Source organism: Dromaius novaehollandiae, chromosome 2, assembly GCF_036370855.1.
Source record: "Dromaius novaehollandiae isolate bDroNov1 chromosome 2, bDroNov1.hap1, whole genome shotgun sequence".
Taxonomy (NCBI): Eukaryota; Metazoa; Chordata; class Aves; order Casuariiformes; family Dromaiidae; genus Dromaius; species Dromaius novaehollandiae.
In genome coordinates, this window is record NC_088099.1 from 70,366,479 (window position 1) to 70,386,202 (window position 19,724).

At 38.0% G+C, this 19,724-nt stretch overlaps 1 protein-coding gene across 7 annotated transcripts in view; it reads right to left on the reverse strand.

The window, feature by feature from the left end:
• Positions 1-19,724, reverse strand: part of TERT (telomerase reverse transcriptase) — an 80,758-nt gene that overhangs the window by 40,539 nt on the left and 20,495 nt on the right. For 2 of the 7 annotated variants that reach the window (XM_064506741.1, XM_064506739.1), the window contains exons 9-16: positions 19,192-19,305; positions 16,303-16,374; positions 14,238-14,423; positions 12,675-12,801; positions 12,288-12,349; positions 9,845-9,969; positions 9,310-9,447; positions 2,684-5,040 (exon numbers count right to left, since the gene is read on the reverse strand). In XM_064506741.1, coding sequence (XP_064362811.1) covers positions 4,937-5,040; positions 9,310-9,447; positions 9,845-9,969; positions 12,288-12,349; positions 12,675-12,801; positions 14,238-14,423; positions 16,303-16,374; positions 19,192-19,305 — 928 coding nt within the window. In that variant the 3' untranslated portion in view covers positions 2,684-4,936. Of the gene's footprint in view, positions 1-507; positions 638-2,683; positions 5,041-9,309; positions 9,448-9,843; positions 9,970-11,752; positions 11,844-12,287; positions 12,350-12,674; positions 12,802-14,237; positions 14,424-16,302; positions 16,375-19,191; positions 19,306-19,724 lie in introns of those variants that run through there. The other 5 variants (XR_010387724.1, XR_010387723.1, XM_064506740.1 and 2 more) reach the window with 5 other exon arrangements.

Below are 19,724 nucleotides of genomic sequence, written 5' to 3' on the forward strand. Positions count from 1 at the left end.
CTCTTGAACAGCAGAACAGACTTTGCTACTTGAGTGTGTGCCTACAAGCATAAATCTGAATCTGTCACAGTCTTATATTTTAAGCAGTATTTCTGCTCACTATCCTCCCAGTCTTACATCTGCCAGTCTTACATCTGCAGATCACATCAGATGATCTTTGCCCTAATACTCTACCATGAACTCATATAGTTCTGACAGACGAATCTTTTTCCAAACTGTTTTCTTTGCCATGGTGTTAGAATTCTCCAGGCTGTAAGCACACAGTCAATTCTTGGGGGTAAATCTATAAGGGATACGTATAGACATTATGAAGTTCAGCCTCAAGCAGAATTCATAGCCCCAAGATACAGATAAAAGGAAAAAGCCTCAGAAAGAGCACTGCAACAACCCTCTAAATAAGGAAGCATCCAAATTATCCAAACCACAAAAACATAGAAAAGCTACTGAGAGAAGAGCATATGCTTTCTGGAACATATGTAGTTCCCTACGTGGCAGAATTTGACGTACCTCAAATTGAGATTCAGTGTCCATAATCCTCTTCCAAAAGGAAGCAGAGGAGAAGGTTGGGCTTGTTGGAAGCATGTGGATGCTATGATTTCCTCTAGAGGGACTAGTGCCAAATTTCTCCCTTCCTGCCCTGCAAAGAGATTCAAAAAAAATTAAAAAAAAATAATAAAAAAAAAATCAGCCCTATCACTTTCCCCCCCCAAAGTGGCCCAAATAAAGCCTATGGCAGGCTGATCCAAAACACAGGTTAAACAGCACAGTTACACTGAGTGGCTTAGCTCTGATCAATCTCTCTACTTACCTCTTCTTAAATATTGAGGCAATCTTCACACCTCCAAGACTTTTGCAACTTTCCCAGCTTCCCAATGATTACTGAAAACCCCTAGTAAAGGTTCAGATGCTCCTCAGCAAATTCTTTTACTATTTCCAGATTCAAGTTATTGAATCCAGCTAAGTGTTTCATGTCAGCAGTTGCTGTTTAACATACCACCTTGTTACAGTGCACTAGAAAATATTTTACTACCATGATGCATTGTTATTTAAGAACAGCTTTCTCCAGAAATAGCAATTATTATTTCTACCTTCCTTACAGTATATACTATTCATTTTAGAGCATTACATCTTTGCTATTGCTGTGTTTTATTCTATTCCTTACACATATGGTCACAGCATTTTTTTCTAACTGTCCTGAGCTATACCAACAAGAAAGATTATACATTAGTTGCCTGTAGAGACTATCAGCTTCTCTTAAAAGTTTCCAACTTTTCCAGTTGCTAAACGCATACCAGTTTTGGTGTTATTTTCACTTGCCTTCTTAAATGGAAGATATTTTAAACTGAAAGTCATCTCTTGACTTCAGACATGTATTTGGACTTGTTTACCTCCTGCAGTTGTTGCCTTCAGAAACACCAGTTGTTATTTAAAACTGATGCGTTAGCAAGTAGTTGTGGGGAAAAAAGGCAAAAAGATGTGCTCAGACAATTGCAAGGGTTACACTTAATGCATTTTTACAAAATTGCACCTACAACTGAGACACAGCATTTATAGTCTATACCACTAGTATAGAGATACATATATATATACCACTACCATTGTAGTACAAAGTAAAAAAGGGCTTATCCTACCCACCATCCAAATTTACATTCCCTACATTCCTTAATGCAATAATAATCTACATGCAGTATCTAGAAAGACAGATGAGTCCAATGTTAGTTGAACAGGATGAAATATTAGGGAGAAAAAGTAAACATTGTGAAAACAGGAAAATCTCCAACATTAAAGCCTAGAAAAATGGAAGGAGAAAGAAAAAGGATACAGAGCTGAAGTTTTGCATTAAAGCTTCTCAGTAACAAGATTTCTGTGTTTGCAAGTGTTGTCAGTCAGGAAGGTGCTAACAGAGAAGCAGAATCTGCCAAGCAAGAGGAGGAACTGAAGAGGAAACTGGTAGACCATCAAGAACATACTTACCAATTGGAGCTGCAGTGAAGAGGAGGAAAGCCCTGAATGCTACATGAATTAGACCCACTGATTCTTCCTTAAGTAGAAGATGCCCTAAGACTACTTGCTGCAATTTTACAGAGGAATAGAGAAAGTAGACCAGGACACAGTGGAGGCAATAGCTGTAAGAAGTGTGAAGGTGCCCACTGACCTCAGAGTTCAACTCCAAAACTACCGGTAGTCACTCCTTGCCTCTAACAACATAATCACTTCAACATCATCTCACAGGGCATGCAAATATTTAAATATTTTGAAAATTAGGAGGAAATGGTTGATCAGACAACCCCAAGTTTGCAGCACCAGTTCTATCCTAAACTTGTGTTTCAGCACACTACTACTTTAAAGGGGATTCCCTTCCACACACAAAATTCAGAACACTGATTATTTAAATCATCAGCTATCGATGAGATACATCGCTGCCTAGAACAGGACTCTTTATTAGAGGTAGGCAACGAGAACACAAGAGCAGTGGTGTACTATAACTATGTACCATGCCAGTTTCAAAGCTGTCAAGGAAAGTGCTAGTTTCATTTAGAAAATGATTTGCAAACTATATAGGTAAGTGGAAGCAGGATGAAGGAGAAGTGCTGGAAATGGGACCTTGTTTTACCTTCAGGTAGAAACAGCTCCACCCTTTTCTAGTAGGGAGCATGCTAAAAGACGTTAAAAACTTCCAGTCTCTAACACTAATGTTTTATTAAAACACGTTAAACAGAACAAGATACGTCTTGGCACAGACACAGGAAAGTCTGAACTTGCATCAAACTGAAAGGCTTACAGATAAATTATCCATAACATGTTCCTGGATGAGTGCAGAGATTTTCTTCTAATTCTCTCAAGTCCAGCTACTTGCAATGGCTTCCGAAACAGTGACAAATTCAGCACAGTCCTTGCTCCAGTTTTCCACTCCAGATAATCAAGAGAGTGTCCTGAATATCCTGGAAGCTTGCCTTGAGAGTGCTCTTCACTGCGGACAGACTCTCTACTCTTTCCACATGCCTATGGGCTTGTGAGGTATCTTACAGGCTGCTCAGCCTCTATTCCAGATGGTTCTTCGGAACTGGCAAGCTTGTTTGCTCTCAGGAAAGTGTTAGTCTCCTCAGCCTCCTCCTTTTCAGAAGGCTTATCCAGCGACCACAAGAAAATAAACATTCATCCCTCCTTACTGCTGCCCACCAACACAACCACCTTTAACATGACCTACAACATGCACAAGGCCTGTACTGTAAGTGGCAGTCAAAATTTTTACCTGTGTCTACATAAAGTCTTATGCAGTACAGCAGGAGAGGGGAAGAGAAGCAGGCTGGAAGGAATGAACGGCTGAAGGAAGCTCGAGGAAAGAACGAACAGCCAGAGGTAGGAACAGCTCCCTCAGAAGTGTAACAAGTTTTCCAGATGCTCAAAGGCCTTGTTGGAACACCTGGCTGTCTTTTCCTGCCACAAGATGATCCAGTAAACTAAGCCTGAATCCTTCCTCTCCCCCCAGGCCCCTCTCATGCCCTACTGTCCGTTACAGTGTTTTCTCAAACCAGTATCACTGCAAAATATTCGGGGGGGGGGGGGGTTGCCAGATGTTTGAGCTGCTGGCTGGGGTATAATTGGACTGTTTTTCATGTGCTCTCTACTTTTGTAGGGGTGACAGTTCTACGGCTATTCTTTTTACATTTTTTAAAATTCATTTTTACAGAGTCACTATACAGCAAGGAAAACTGTATGAACAACTCAGTATGCATTTGACAATTTAAACTGAGCTATGATGTTAACGTACAGACTACAATACTGCAAATTGTCTTCTAAGAGCTGTATGACTGATCCCAGTTATCCAGGGCAATTGCCTGGGTGGTGGTGTTCTGTCACTCTTCAAAAAAATCTGCTGGGTAATGCTGCCTATGTTGTGTTTCATGCCAGTAAGGTGTCTTCCATCTGCTTTGAGAAAACCTCCCAGCAGCTGCTAGCTTCTAACAGAGACACAAAATTCATAATTAAGTTGTTTTACATTAGAACCATGCAAATTCAACATGCAAGTCGGGAGGAGGGGAAAAAAGAACATATGGGAAGGCTTATCAGAGCAGTCATAGGATAAAATTCAGCCCTGTACATCAATGCCAATACCAGGGTTAAGACAGCACTTCAGTAACATTATGAGGCCAAAGATAAGCCTAAATAAAGAACAGCAAATGCCAAAAGAAGAGTGATCTACTCAGCATCCTATCTAATGAAGGACTCTGATTCCTCTTGGTTTTGTAGGTATAAATGGAGCACCATCATTCTGTGTATCACTTTTTATTAAGAACATCAGCAAGTGCTCAGAATATGTTAAACATACTTTAAACATACCCAGATTTCATGTTGCAATTTTGATGTATATTTGTTGTGTTCTCCAAGGCATATAATCTCTAACCTGAACATCTTGTTAGGTAGAGCCATGAAATGCATTTGCCCTGTGCAGGTAAGTGTCTGTGAGGACAGAGCTCAGCTGGAAGAGATGTTGATGATTATTATAAAATAAAGGTATTGAGTCAAGCATGCATTATTGCAATTATCCAGACAATTTATTATAAAGTGGCATGCAATGCAGAGCAGCAGAGAACAGTTTTGCAGAAACAATACACTGAAACATGAAAGCTGATCTGGTTACACAGGACATAATTTAATGAAGACATCAAGAATATGGGAACTGCTGAAAGAAACAAAGTCAATTACTTCAAACAAACAGGCAGTGAAATTGCAGAAAAACACAGACAAGATGATATTAACCAAAAACATCTACTGTTCTTAATCACTTGTGCGATATCTGAGAAACAAATCTGGGAAATTTCTGAATAAAGTTGCTTTAAGCCCATCCTATCAAAATAAACTACAGAGAACAGTCATTTAAATACGTAGCATTTGTTTTTAAACCTGGAAAGATTACAACATAAACCTTAATCAGTTAGTCCAAGATAGCTTTGAAATCTTGACAAAGAGATGGTTCTGTCACTGTCTTCAGTAGTGCCATAGTATCCTTTGGGATCTTCCTGAATAGCTGCATTTTACCTACAAAAATATCACAAACAATAAATTGTGAGCAAGTAACAACTCCATAATGGGGAAAATACTAGCAAAGTTTGAAACATTTTCATTAAATTAATACTAGTTCAACGCAACAAAAAAGGTATTAGCAACACCTGGAATATGAGGATTAAAAAAATAAAAACTACAGCAAAATAAGCTGTTATCATTCTGCCCTTAAACCAAGCAGACAACTGCTAGTAAATAAAAGGGTTAAAAGCATATGCTAAAACATTAACAAACTAAGTAAATTCCTCCTACTATGTTCTTAACACTTCTCTGTTTGTATCTAAAAATTTTAAAGATTTTTGTAAAAGCCAAGGTGCTTTTCTCAACAACTATATGCACCCCAAAAAGGCTGTCTGTCAAGGGATAGTAACTTTAAAAGACCCTATTTTAAACAGTGCTTAGGAAAAGGTCCTTATTTGCTAATGCTTACTTACAGCAGGAAATTATTCTCAAATTGTTTTTTTTTTCCTCCTTTCCTTTCAGTATGGCATCAAAGTAGCTTATTTTTGGAACTGGCATATTTAAAAAAAAAAAAAAAAAAAAAAAAAAAAAAAAAAAAAAGCCCCACACAAAGCGTGCACATTTTGCTGAAACATGGGCAACAGGAATTCTCCTCATTGTAAGTTAACTGGAAAGCCACCCTTAAGGTAGAAAATGCTGAAGACTAAATGAGGCTCTTAAGGCTCTTATCAGGAATGAAAACTATAACATGACGTAACAGTTTTGAAATACAGGAGGTCAGTCAAGTCTACGGTCAACAGAATTAAAGACAATAAAAAGGATTTTTTAAAGATTAGGAAGAACATTTTAAATCCTAGCAACAGTTTAGGTCAGTTACCTAAACAGAGCTGGTGAAATTGTCAGTGATGCAGAAAGACAGAAGTGCTCAATAAACATTTGTTCCATATTTGGAAAAGAGATAGATAATGTATTTATACCTTAAGAAAAGACTCATGATCCCTTCCCCACTGGTCATAATAGGAAGTATGTTAAACAGTAACTATGTTTAAAATACTTCACTGAAGTATGACAACAACTTGTACCAAAGAGCCACTGATGCTGATATTTAACAAGTTTTGGAATACTGGAAAGAACCTCCTCCCCAAAACCTGTGAGCTGGATATTGATTCCAAGGGAGAGTAATGGAAAGGCACATACAGAGACACAAAGAATTAAGTTTATATCAAGTGCTGTCAGACGTCATAATCTTACAGGAGGAATAGGCTTTATGATAGCTGATACAATCTCCAAAAAAACAACAAAAAGTGTAGTTTTTAAATAGCACGTGCGTTGACTTACGAGACTTGGTTATCTCTGTGCTGCAGATTGCTATGCAATAGAGATACTGAACTAGCTTTCCTTTACAGGAACACACATGAAAACCAATGACGCTGCTGTCACAGCTACTTTGACATCCATATATGCTAACCTGAGTTCCAAAGTAAAATAGTGCCTAAAATAGTGTTTAAAATTAGCTCTGGTATCTCTACATTACGCTTAAGCTCTGTGGTTATCTTCTCCACAGCACGATGTTCCGATTACAGTATTAACATTACATGGAAATGAAGGTGATGCAGGCTAAAAAACTAACCAATCAGACTGAATAGAAAAAGTATCTATAAATGCATTTTAAAATGGATTTTAAATGTTATCTTAGTAAGTTTATTTGGAAGAGAATACAAATATAACCAATATGCACATTCAGGGGTCTGAAAAATAGTCTTTAACAAGATAAAGGCTTGAATTTTCCCTCCTTCTTAATGGAGAAAACATCAACTAAGAGAAACAGCTTCACAGAAAGATGAAAAAAATTAAGAGACAGCTATTATTTCAAAGGGGAGGCTCACAAGAGTACAGCACTGGACTGAAATCCCACTGGGGCTGAGAACTGCTCGAAAGAACTCTGCGGCCTGGGGTGATGTGAGGGTTTCCAATGCGCCCTTCCCTCTATATCCATGCTGCTCCTGCAAGCGCTTGCCTCCTCCACACTGCTTAACAGTGGGCACACAATGACAAGAGCTCTGCATTATGCTAGTCAATACTCTCCAAAACCATCATCAGGTATGGTTGAAGAGCTAAAATGTGCCAGAGGCCACTCAACAGGAAGCATAAAGAAAAAAAAAATCTGCATAAGATTTAGCTGCCTCCATATTATAGTTCTTCAGCATTAGTCCTGAAAGCTTTGTAGCAATCAAACATACCCACAGGCCTTCCATGCTGCATCCTTGGCATACAACCCATACACTTAACATCATTTTAGGTGTGAGCCTTTTCTCAGCATAGCATGTCTGAAATTGCAAGGGCTGTGCTGCAGCCCAGAGTGGTCTTTTCATAGTATGAAGTTACGTCTTAGGGCCACTGGGCACCACAAGTACTCCAAGGGAAAACTCAAGATCAAGCACTACACAGTTGATGCACATAATGTGCCACTTGGCCACAGTGCAAGAGAACAGTGTCCAGCTCTTCTTAGCTGCATAGACATCTCTTGAAATCCAGATGATCAAAGAGGAATTCTTCTTTCAATGAAAAGAGCTCATCATTTTTAACTTGTCTTTGGACCTTTCCTGATCCACCTCCATGATACAGAACAAGTATGATGCTAACAGTTCTTCCCCAAAATTCAGTACATTGGGTTATTCAATTTCTGCAAGGGGCATTCTTGCTGGAGGATCCAGCTGACAGAAGGCCAACTTTCCCCTCTTGGGTACGGAACTGAATGTACAGAATGAGGCCTGGATCACGCAAGTTTTGTGGTCACTATTGCAGTTAGGCAAATGGCTGGGCTGGTACAATAGAGGGAACCTAGTGGAACCTCATACACAGGGAGGACATTTCATTACTCAAATTAGGAAAGATTTCAACTCCCCTTCCCAGTCCATTCCCCCTAGTAGCCACGGTGGTGTGGGCAGCACAGATCCTGCTTTTAAGGTATATACACACATACATGAAAAATTCTGTTGAACAATAGAGCTTTCTGGGGCTACACTTGTGCCCTGAATGTACTGTCAGTCACAACAGCGAAGGACATACACAGAGGATGGAGGAGCTTCAATTTGGATCATGCTCCCTCAAAGTTCCTCAAAGCAAGATGCTCAGCCCTAGAGACGGAAGCTCAGGTGCAGACTCCATATGGATCTTAGAGAATCGACACTGCTCTCAGAAACAGTTAACCTACAGAATAACTAGTGCAGTCTCTTCTCAGTTCTCCAGTTTCAGCTCTCTGTATTGAGCAAGTAGCCATTTCCTTCCCACCGGGAGGCTGGCATGTTTCTCTCCCTGCGCTTCTAAGAAGGGCTGAACTTCTGTGGGCCTTTCACAAGTGAAGGAAATTCTTATTTTCAGAAACAGAACTGCTCTCTCTGTGGCGAACTGTGCTTTGCACTGGTACCAAGCTGGTGATACTTTTACAGATCCAACAGGGATTACTCTGGAACCAGACTGAAGAATTTTTCAATGTTACAGAATAAGCCCAAGTAATAGCTTATTCAGACTGCTTAATTACACAGTCAACGAAGAGGAACTTTAGAGCAATTCCTGGATCTGCTCTTCACTGGAGTTAAATTCAACAGCAGTACTGTTTTAAGAAAAAGCTACTGATGTTCACTTCCAATATCTCGAAATTCAAATTTCTATAATTTCCATTGTTGGTCTGGTATCTGACTACACATCTTGACCAGGACAGGGAGTAACCCAGAGGCCAGCCTGGTACACTGACAGCTTTCTTCACTGAGTGGAGAGCCAAAGAAATTTGCCAACACATTCCATTTGACTGTGATACAACAGGCAGCACACACTGAATGCTTCTGTCTCAGAGACAGTTGTCCTCACTGTCACTGGTTTTTTTTTTGGTAAGAGTTTATGTTGTGGGAGGAAATTATTTAATTGCCAATTACTCTCCATTTATTAAACAGAAATCTGAACGTTCATTTTTCATTTAATTCAAGCTGTTAAGAATGTTTACATGATTAACCCAAGCATATTAAGCTTTTTGAACTGTACAAGCTTATTGAGCGCCAAATAACAATAACTGTCCCTTACGTAGAACAAAGCTATAGAACACGTAATGCTGAAAAACACTAATTTAGTTTGTCTACTTAAGCATATGTGGATTTGATTAATATTTGATTAATATATTACAGCATATTTTAGAAACACACTTTATGAAAAGAAAACTTAAATTCTTTGAATTATAAGTTTTATTGGAACTGATCACATTTAAAACTGTAAAAGTAATTGAATACTTACATATTTTTAGGGGCTTAAGTAGGCATTTGTAAACAACCTTGTGGTTTGCCAGTTTGACAGTGAAGGCATGATAGCAAAGCCATTCTGCTGCCTCAGATGGAAAAACACCAGTTGCACCTTTGTTACCTAGAGGAATCCCTACAGACAGGGCAGAAAGATGCTGTTACTGAAAAGATGTGTATTCAGAAGTGTACATGTCCCCTCCCTACTTCCTGTAAAATCACTCTAAGATTTATTTTTACTTAAAACATACACAGTCAATGAAGTCCGTAAGGGCAGCAGGCAACTACAAAAAAACCCTGAAATATTTTAGTATTTTCAGGGAATGGAGTTTAAGGGTGGAAGAAGAAGGAGGAAAGAAAAAAAAAAAAAAAAAAAAAAGCACACACCACTAAGTGTGATTCTCTACTATTCACTCCACATTTTTGATTCTGGATCTTTATCTCAGGATAACATGATCTCACTAGACATGTAAGGTTTTTTTTAAGAAAAGAAAAATAAATTATGTTATTTCATTGGCATTAATATACTATACCTGCATTTTTGGCTTTCAGGATAGAATAGCAGCATGATGCTGTTTCAGAGATAATCCTTAGGAAGAAATAAGGATTGTTTCTAACTTGCTGGTTAAATGGAAGTTGGAGAACACATGCATGGAACCTGTTCATAAAAAGAACCTATTTAATCACAAGTCATTTGCAATTTAAAGGGAAAGTACAATTTCATACCGTAGGCACTACACGAAATTCAAAAGCACCAAACAGCCTTTAGCTGTATTAACACTGTTAGCATATGACACCTCTCCTAAATACAAACTGAACGAGTCTCAGATGCATAAGAACTTTCTTTTTAAATCCCTTCTGAAGATAATAATTGTCTTATGCTCTGGGAAAGTTACAGTCCCTCACTGGCTCCATGTCACAGACTGCAAAGCCAGAGAATACGCACATAAGAGAGACTACAAGAAAGAAACAAACTCTGTTCACCGGGTGGGCAGACCTCCAAATGATCTAGTGTTCCACAGGCCAGAGTCCCCACTCTTTTTGTCTAACTGGAGACCTATTCTATGCAAGTGATTTATATTGTATGCTCCCTTACATCTCTTTATTGACATATTTTAAAACTGTTGGCTATTTTGTTTGCTTCAGACTCTGGCATTACAGCCCTGCTTATGCTGAACATAATAATCACGAAAGCTAATTTTTATTGTAATTACTCAATGTATATACTTTCATAGTTTGTTAAATTAATACAGCAAAAACTGAATTTGAAGTGGTTACTTTAAAATATTAAAAGTATAAACAATTACTACACTGGATCATAAAAATGACTGAATTAGTGGTTTGTCTGCTTTTAGCACAGTGAACAGTTTTGTATGTTTATTTTGACATAATAAAGAGCTTTGGAAGAGTAAGAAAAGTGTTATCATAAAAGCAAACAGATATAGTTTTAAATAATTATGCATATCACAGTGAGGAGGAAAGGAGAATCAGAAGTTACCCAAAGCACAAGGTTTAAAAGAGTTGAAGGCATCAGGTACTAGACATAAGAGATACCAACGGGGTAAATGCAGACCAAGCTGAATTTAAGAACGGAACTAAAACTCTGCTTCCTAACAAGTATATCACAGAACTTAAGTATGCTTCACCTTAAATCACCTACCAGCATTGACGAGAGAAACCAAGACCAACATAGCAACTACGGCTGAAACACAACAGCTAAACCATATAGAAAGATGAAATTTTCCACAATTACTTACTGTGTTATAGACAGGAGAGGTGGAGGAAAAAACAACAATAACCAACTCCAAACTCTATACACAAATCTGAACCAAGCTGACTGCCTTTATGAATTTTCTGCAACTCCACAGTTTTTATGGAATCACACATTAGAAAGGATATACTAGACTCCATGGCCTCTAGAAATCTTGAAAGCAAGCTTGAATGCTAATAAAAAGGATCAACATAGCCAATAAATTGCAGCGTAAAACTACAGAAGGTCTCCAGCAACAGCAATACCTGACTACAAAAGAACAGCACCCGATTTTTGTGAAGAGGGAAACACCTCTTAAACTTTGTATATATAACCCCCCCCCACCAACACACCCTCTTAATGGATTCTGATTTGAGCCACAAATGAGAGGAAATAAGAAAATGACCTATTTTCTAGCATTTGGAAATAACTGATAACAAGATTCATGAGCCTGAATAGGAAATGTTAGGAATACAGTATGACTGCATGCCTATTATCTCCTGTTGTCATCACTCAGATTGGATGGAACTAAAAAGGGCTTATTACCTGGTGATTATTGTGCTCTAATAACATGAAGCATCCACCAGAAAAAGTTTGAATGAGTAGTTTTAGACTTGTGAGACCTAGCCTTTATACTAATCTTTATTCATGCAAAGTTTTTCATGCACAGAGATTAAAATATCTTCCCAACCTGCTTATCAGTTTTGATTCCTTTCCATTTATTCTTGTTCAAAATGTTCATTTCAAGAAAAAGCTCACAAAAACCATCTAGACTTCACCAGCTATGAAGCAAGTAAGAAATTATCAGCAGTTAAGAAACTATCTTGGAAGAATGATACCTCACTTAAAGCAAAGTAATCCAGGTCAAAGTTCTACATGATTTTAATAGATACAAAGTTTCAAATATACATTGGTTAATAAGTGATTAGCTTTCTAGTCATCCTTCTGGAGCAAAACACGCTGCTTTTCTTGTAGTCAGCTGTAAATACCCAAAGACATTAAAAATCCATTAAGCCAAGTGTCACTTAAATACAAACAGCAATATAATGCTGTATCTTGAATTGTACAATATTATGTAAGAATAGTCTTGAAACAAGAGTAATGTGACTAACTACAATTTACCACTGCACATATTTATGGCATACTTTTTGCTAATCCATAGCTCCTCCATGTGTCAAGAAACAGTACTGAAACGTTCAGAGTTATTGCAAAAGACAGTGACCTACCTGTAAGCCTGAAGTAAAAATATCTTATAGATGTTAATGAAAACTGTTCTAAGGCTGTTGATCTAGAATAGAACAGAAATAAAGCTATAGAAATATTTTACTGTCACCAGCACCAACTGTGCTTTGTTCAAGTCCAACACCGTAAGACGATCAAGTGAGAAATTGTATTTTATGCTATACTTCAAAGACTTCTATTATGTAGGTAAGAAACAATACTTTGAAAGATCGGTTCTGGAAGGTGCTGGTACCCCATATTTTAGTTGATGCCAGTATTTCCAAGATATTTTTGATCTTTTAAAATTAACTTTTACGTTAGAACTCAAAGCAGTTTTAATGCCCTTTATCACTAATCATGATATTCCCAAACATCCTTTTCTCTATTCTCACCTGTAAATCAAGAAATAAACAATGGCATTTCAGTTTGAGGACTGTGATCAGTTTGTACTTCATGTTTTTCCCAGCTGTTCTGCTTGAATTGAAGGAAAGACTTGATCTGATAGAAGTACCAGTATAACTGGAAAGAAAAGAAAAGCAGTTAAACTCCATAGGCTAATAGACTAAGTTAAAATCTGTAAATTAACCCTGATATAAATTCCGATATTACAGAGATTGCTTGCTAAACCTATGAGCCAATAGCTAAAAGATGACTGTAACCAATTACAAATTAGAAACCAACTGGACATTGTAGCATTGAAGCAATTAGCTACAGGAATGGACTTCAGTACCTCACTGTACTGTATTCACCCTGTCAAAAACTTTAAACAAACTGTATGCATTTCTAAAATACATGGTCTAGCCAGGCCATTATTACTGATTCCAGCAATGACCAGCTTATACTCGGAGATCCATGCAACACAGGAGCTTAGACTGGAAATCACCTCAGTTCACCTTGGTCCAGCAAGCTTCGCATTGCAATTACTTAAGTTTAGCTTATCCAAAGCAAGGAGGCTCTTGTAACAAACACCCTTGGGGATCAGTGAGTGTCTCCTAGACAAGTAGCAGCAATTCCCTCATACATGTAAATTGTTTGTTTTATAAACACAGCAAGTGTTTATTAGATCTCTTTAGCTGTTGATTTTAATACAGAAAATCATGTTATGGAAATGTTTTTCATAAACTGACCAAGCTTTTATCTTTTAGAAAACTACTGAAGAACTTTGCCCCTCCAGTGAGAGAAAACCTCTAATTTCCTACTTAAGCATATTCATGGACTGTTTATACTCAGCATGGCCAATATCATAACAATATTCAGTTTAAACACTTATTTGTTAATTTTTCAGAAATGTCTAAGGCCATGTCTGGGATTCCATGCAAGTGATCTATGGAACTTCTCAGCAGGGTATGTTGTCCTGTCCTGAGATCCACACTGCTCCAATTAGATTGCTTTGGGTACTTAACATCTCTTTAAATTAGCAATGCTGATTATTCCCCTGCTCCATTTCAGATCCAAAATGTACCAAAGGGACCATCTCTGAGGCTAACAGGATTACTAGCTCCCCTAGTCTATACAAAATTAATCCCAATCTGCAGTTCATGTAATCATTGCTGCCTCTGTTAAGGTATATAAAGTATATAACCACATTAATCATTCTGAGATTGTGGTACCAGATTCAGTGATACAGTGCGTAACAGTGAAAAAAAAATTGGACTGAGGTGATCATATGAGTTTCTCAGAAACCAGGTAGTCACCATATGGTAGGTGACTTCTAGTCACTAGTGACTCATGTCACATTTGATGAGGTTAATGGCATGTGCGTTCCACTGGGATGGAATGAAGCTAATAGCAGGTTGCACAGCAGAGGAAAGTGTTTAAATTACTGCATAAGAGGCAGAATTGTAAAGTTTGTTCTGCACTGAATTCAACTACACCATTCACAGGACAGCCTTATACTTCTCACATAGTACATCACATACTGTAAAGCTTATGCTGGAGTATACAACTCTATTTACCTGGAGTAATCGCAGTAAACCTCAAGTGTCTGTATATCTAATAATAAACCACACCACGGGATCAAACGACAATCTGGTAGCTGTTTAAATTTGGAACATCCTGGGATATCATCAACAGGAAAATTCACGACTGTCTTATTAGGGTTTATTAAAAAGCCATATTCGGGAATACCTGTTGCTAGAGTCCTAAAACAAATATAAACAGTTAGCCTAACCCCCTCCCTCAAAAATAAACCTCCCCCTCCCACCCAAGACACATGTGATCTTGCATAAATAAAGGACAGAAACCCAAGAATAAAGGAAAACATGGCTAGCCCTTTAGGTAAATGTAGACAGCGAGAAATACCAAATGCTGAAGATACTGGAGGTAAAATAAATAAATAAAAAGCTTTAGGATATCATAAGTGAGAAGAAAAACTTTTACACATTAAGGCAAAAGGAGAAGTTAAACCATGAAACATTTGAGACTCAAGTTGAATAAACCATGCTCACAGAAACCACTGAGGTCAAAACCAGATGAAAGTTTGTGTTTTGGAAAATTCACTAAAGCTGGGAGATTCCAGTTAACAGGAACCTCATTTATCTGGTGAAAAGCCTTGAATTTTCTCCACAAGGTTAACCCCGAGTATCTCTTCATTGCTGGTATGCCTTTCAATCACCTACCACATGCTGAATCAGCAGTGTCATCTCTCGAACAAACAGCAGATTTTATTTGGTGATTTATTTTTGTGCAGGTTTCAGGCTTTTAAAGGGGGAGGGGAAAAGGGAACCTTTTTTGTTGTAATGGAGTGATAGTCATAATGGTGCTTCCTGGAAATAAATCTTACGAGTCCCTCAATTCTGACACCACACTAGAAAAAACTGCTATATTCCATTCACTGCAGATAGTTTGTAAGACCTCTAAGCAGATCTAGATAACTTGCACAAAAGAGGCTACTTGTCCACAGAAAACGAACACAGTTGGCACAAAGTTGATATATAGAACATAAAGATGCTGATAACTTCAAAGAACAACAAGCAGGTGATATCTGCAATACTATTGCAAGTGACATTGTATTGAAAAGATGCGACAGAGATAAATATTGTGAGGCATCCCAGGTCTACTGATGTCCCCAGTGACTTAAGTCAAATGATTCATCAGTTCCAGAACCATAGCTCCAAATATCTTTAGAGATTTCCTCTTGTTCTGTTAAGAAACTGAGGGCAAATAGTTCAAGTAACTTCAAGAAACACTATCCCACTATTCAGTACAATTTATACTTGAAACTGTACTTAACTGACTATCATGACCTTTCAGGGTCACAACAGAACTGCATCTTTCTGACTATGAAAAGCATCATGTAACTGACTGCACTGCAGATGCTAAGATTTTCTTCAAGACCTCTCTCACTGGATCCTTAAAACTGCTTTTGGCATCAGCACAACCCTTCTTGTTCTTGGATGCTGACTGTACATACATCCATTTCCACAGTAACAAGGAACCTCTTGTGGTGCCCAATTTAAAAATAAATAAATAAAATCAATTCTGAAAAATTACTCGTTGAAAAGTTCTGAGAGTTACACACTGCCATGTTATCAGCATCTTCAAATATTTAACTCAGAATATTACTGCTAAGAATTTTCTGATCATTACTGGATCAGAGAAAAACTGTATTATTTCGCCAGGAACGGAAGGTAGCAGCACATCTGCCTGATAAAAACATTACGAATTAAGTAAAACATTTTAAAAATTTGAGGGAAAATGATAATAAAAGACGACTGTCAGCTGCTCTGGCTTAGTGTGCATTATTAATTGCTGCCAGAAGCTCAGCAGCTAGATCCCTACTTTAAATCTCAGCAATCCCCCACCACCTGAGATACAACAGATGGTTGGTTGGTTGTCAAGAACACAGCTATTAGGATTCTTCCCAGTCACAGGCTACTAGTGAGGACTCCAAAACCAGCCCTTGATTATTAATCCATAAACCAAACATACCTACACATATAGGCGTGCAGGAGATCAAACAGAAAATCCTAAAAGGTGTTAATGCTTATTACTTTAAAGATTGGGCATTTAATAGCATACCTCAGAAAAGTTCTTGCCTGCGTTAAGTGCGGCGTAACCAGCAAAAAGTCATCAATTAGACGTATCAGGACTCTGGAATCAAGAAGAAATTGAAGTTAAATTGCTTGATACATAATCCTTTCAAATCTTTGTTATTCCCCTGAGAGTGACAATGTGCCCAATAACATAACTACTTGTTTTAATTTGCAAGATGGCAGAGGCCAACATGACCTCAAACTTAGGTTTCATGAAGAAATTCCCAGGTTTGCTTCTTCCTTAAAAATAAATAAAAAGGAAGCAGAGGGGCTGGCTACACGAGGCAATACAGGAACTTACAGAACACAAGCTACTCCACAGTAGCTTTCTGGAGGCAGGATTTTACCCTGGAGAATTTGTAGCATCTTTTTGTTCACAAGGCAAGCAAAGGTGGTATAATACCAGGTACACAGGCAGATACCAGATACTTGATATACTCTAACTCTGTATCTTGGATTATCATGAAGTAGCTTGTTTGTAAAGCTGTAACTTGAATATAAAACAGTCAGACTGAAGTCCACCAATGTAAAGGCTGAAATTTCCTTTTTCCGCAGAACGCATGCCCCAAGCTTGCCTATCTTTGTCTGAAAAGTCCTGCCTAATAGGGCATCCAGTCCAACCTCCCCTTCCGAACAGGACTATTACCTTCACGACAACCAAATCAGCTGCACCTTTGTCCAGTCAAATCAATAGCCACTTAGGAAGTTGAATGGTTGACTTAAGAGGTCAAACAAAAATACAAAAATCATGGAATATACACCTGAGTGACATCCTAAAATCTGCTCTAAACTCTTATAAAACCAGCTGCTACACACACACAAAAAAATACTCTTCTGAATCATAGTTTTGCAATTTCAGTATGTATAAAAAACACTCCTTGAAAGAAACGGATGGCTATTTAGACCTGTATCATCACAGTCCCTGCAACTGAGCTGTAAAATGGAAGTTTTCTTGGGAATTCCAGGTAGGAATCTCCAATATCTTTAACAGAACGTGTATCATTGAACAAATAATCCAGACACCCACATGCTCCATAGGATATGCTTGGCTCACTCTTTCCAGAAGTTGATTTATGTAGCAAGATGACAACCTATGATCCACCAATCCTGGCAACACCTGGTAGGATAACTTTTACAATAACTCATACTGTAACTCACGGGGACAAGTAAGAGCCCCAAGAGAGCCAGAAAAAAGGAAAAGATCCCTCCAAATTAGCCTAACATTAAATGATGCCTTTTATAGCATCTTAAGACCTATGAGAATTATACTGTTTGTGTAGAAAGATGGTATCTAAAATTGTGATTCTCATTATCCACTGAGCCTCCGAAGATGAGACACTGGATTGATGCACTTATCTAGAGTGCCCCTACACACTTGGTTTCTTTTATCTTTCTTAGGAGAGAATTCACAGTAATGGAGGGAGATATGTGAACAGGGACAAGCTTTAGGAGGCTCACCGATGCCCAGCTTATGCCTAAAGATCCCAGTCTGGGATTCAACTGGGGACCAATTCACATGGAGGCAAAAGGGGACCCAAATTTTCTATGTCTAATGAAAAAGTAGAGCTTCCACCAGGCTAGCTTTCTGCAGAACTCCTAAGAAACAAACACAAGCAAGGCCCAAAGACTTTGAAGCTATATCAAGAACCATGCAGGGCTTTTAACAAGAACCAGTGTGCCTTGTAAAGAAATTCACAACAAATATGTGACCTTGAAAACAGTGTTAAGATTTGCAGATGGTGAAGTGGAAGGCCTTCAGGCAGGAGCCTGGAGTTTTAGGAAGCCTGCAATGAACATCCTGTCTTGACTGAGGACAAAGGACCACAGTGTTGTGGGAATGAACATGGGAGAACTAGAAACCCGTTAGGTGTTCAAGAAGATATTGTCAGACATGTTACAACATCACTAAATACTATGCTTTTGATAAGAACCTGGCAAGTCTTCCATGCTTGTGAACTTTCTAAGGAAACAAAACAGTGCAACTAAAACCTGGAGGCATATGTTATTGAAGCCTCTCGCCTACATATGTAGGAAAGCTCCCTCTCAGCACTTTTCTTCCCAATCTTACGACAACTAAGGAAATTCCCCCATCTTAATGATTAAGGCCTCTGAAGCTTCAGTGTCGCTATGTGTACCACACTCCTAATGAAGAGTTTTAAATTCTTAAAATTCAAAGTTAAAGTTAGAAAAAATAAATAAAACCTATGACTTTGAAACTAATTTGAGATTCCCACATTATTTGCATTCTGCCAAAAAGCAAGAATGATGAAGACAGCCAAGACAATACCACACATGACTGTTGTACCAGTGATCTAAAAAGTGAAAATGATTGCAGTATTAACAGTCCAGCTGTGCTACTTCATTAATCTAGCTCTGTCTGTATGTAATAAAGTGAAGTTCTGTTTAAGTGCTGTACAACTTACACAACAATTAGACACACATTTTTATTTTCACAGGAAGTGAAGAATGAAAATATTCTGTAGAACTTCAGCCTTGGTGTATAGCAAGACTGAAACACCAAATACAGGACTGAACAGTCAATTATTTAAATGCCAAAGAAATGCTGTATTCTGTCCATTAAAAAGCATGCTTTGATTGTTGCATTCTGCTTCTCCTTGCAAACTTAAGTTTTTGCCCCAAATCAGCAATCCTCTATTACCTTCAGTTGCAGCTAACATTAAGGGAGGACTCTGAATAAAGTATTTTGAGAAACCTGGAAAAAGATGAACCTTCCACATCATGAAAAAAGTGTTCATAGCTTGCACTCCACAGTGTTTGTTATGTTGCTGCTTCTAAACAAATTATCAGCAATCTGAAAAACAGTATCCAAAACATAACAGAGCACAGGAAAAATAAAACATCCAAATCGCCCTACCCATCTTGCTGTATGCCACAGAGCAATTTGTTTTCCATGTCTCCATAGCATAAGCTGCAAAGTAGGGTTGACAAAATGGAGCCTTGTGGAATTCCACAGCACTGTAGGTAGTACCTAGTAAAGAATAAAACAAACAAACAAACAACTCCCACCACAAATCAAAACAGGCAAAAAGAAAATTCCAATAGCCATTAAACATTTAATTTTTTTTCAAGCATAACATGTATGTTTCAATAAGAAATATGCTTAGAAACTTGCTAATTAACCTTTACTTAAATGTTTTTGCTTTCCTCTAAGAATCTAGATATGTTTCCAAAAGTTTTAAGTTCATCAATGAAATAAAACTATATTTTCCCATTAACAAACTCCGGTAGACAACTATCATTAAAAGAAACAATTTTAACTGATCTCAAGCACTATTCCTTTCCTCCTTCATAGAGGAGTTCCAAAGCTCAGGTGACATGTGGCTCCATAATTCCTTATGTCCCACCTTACATGGCTTCAAAATAAATAAATAAAATCTTGTAGAAGAA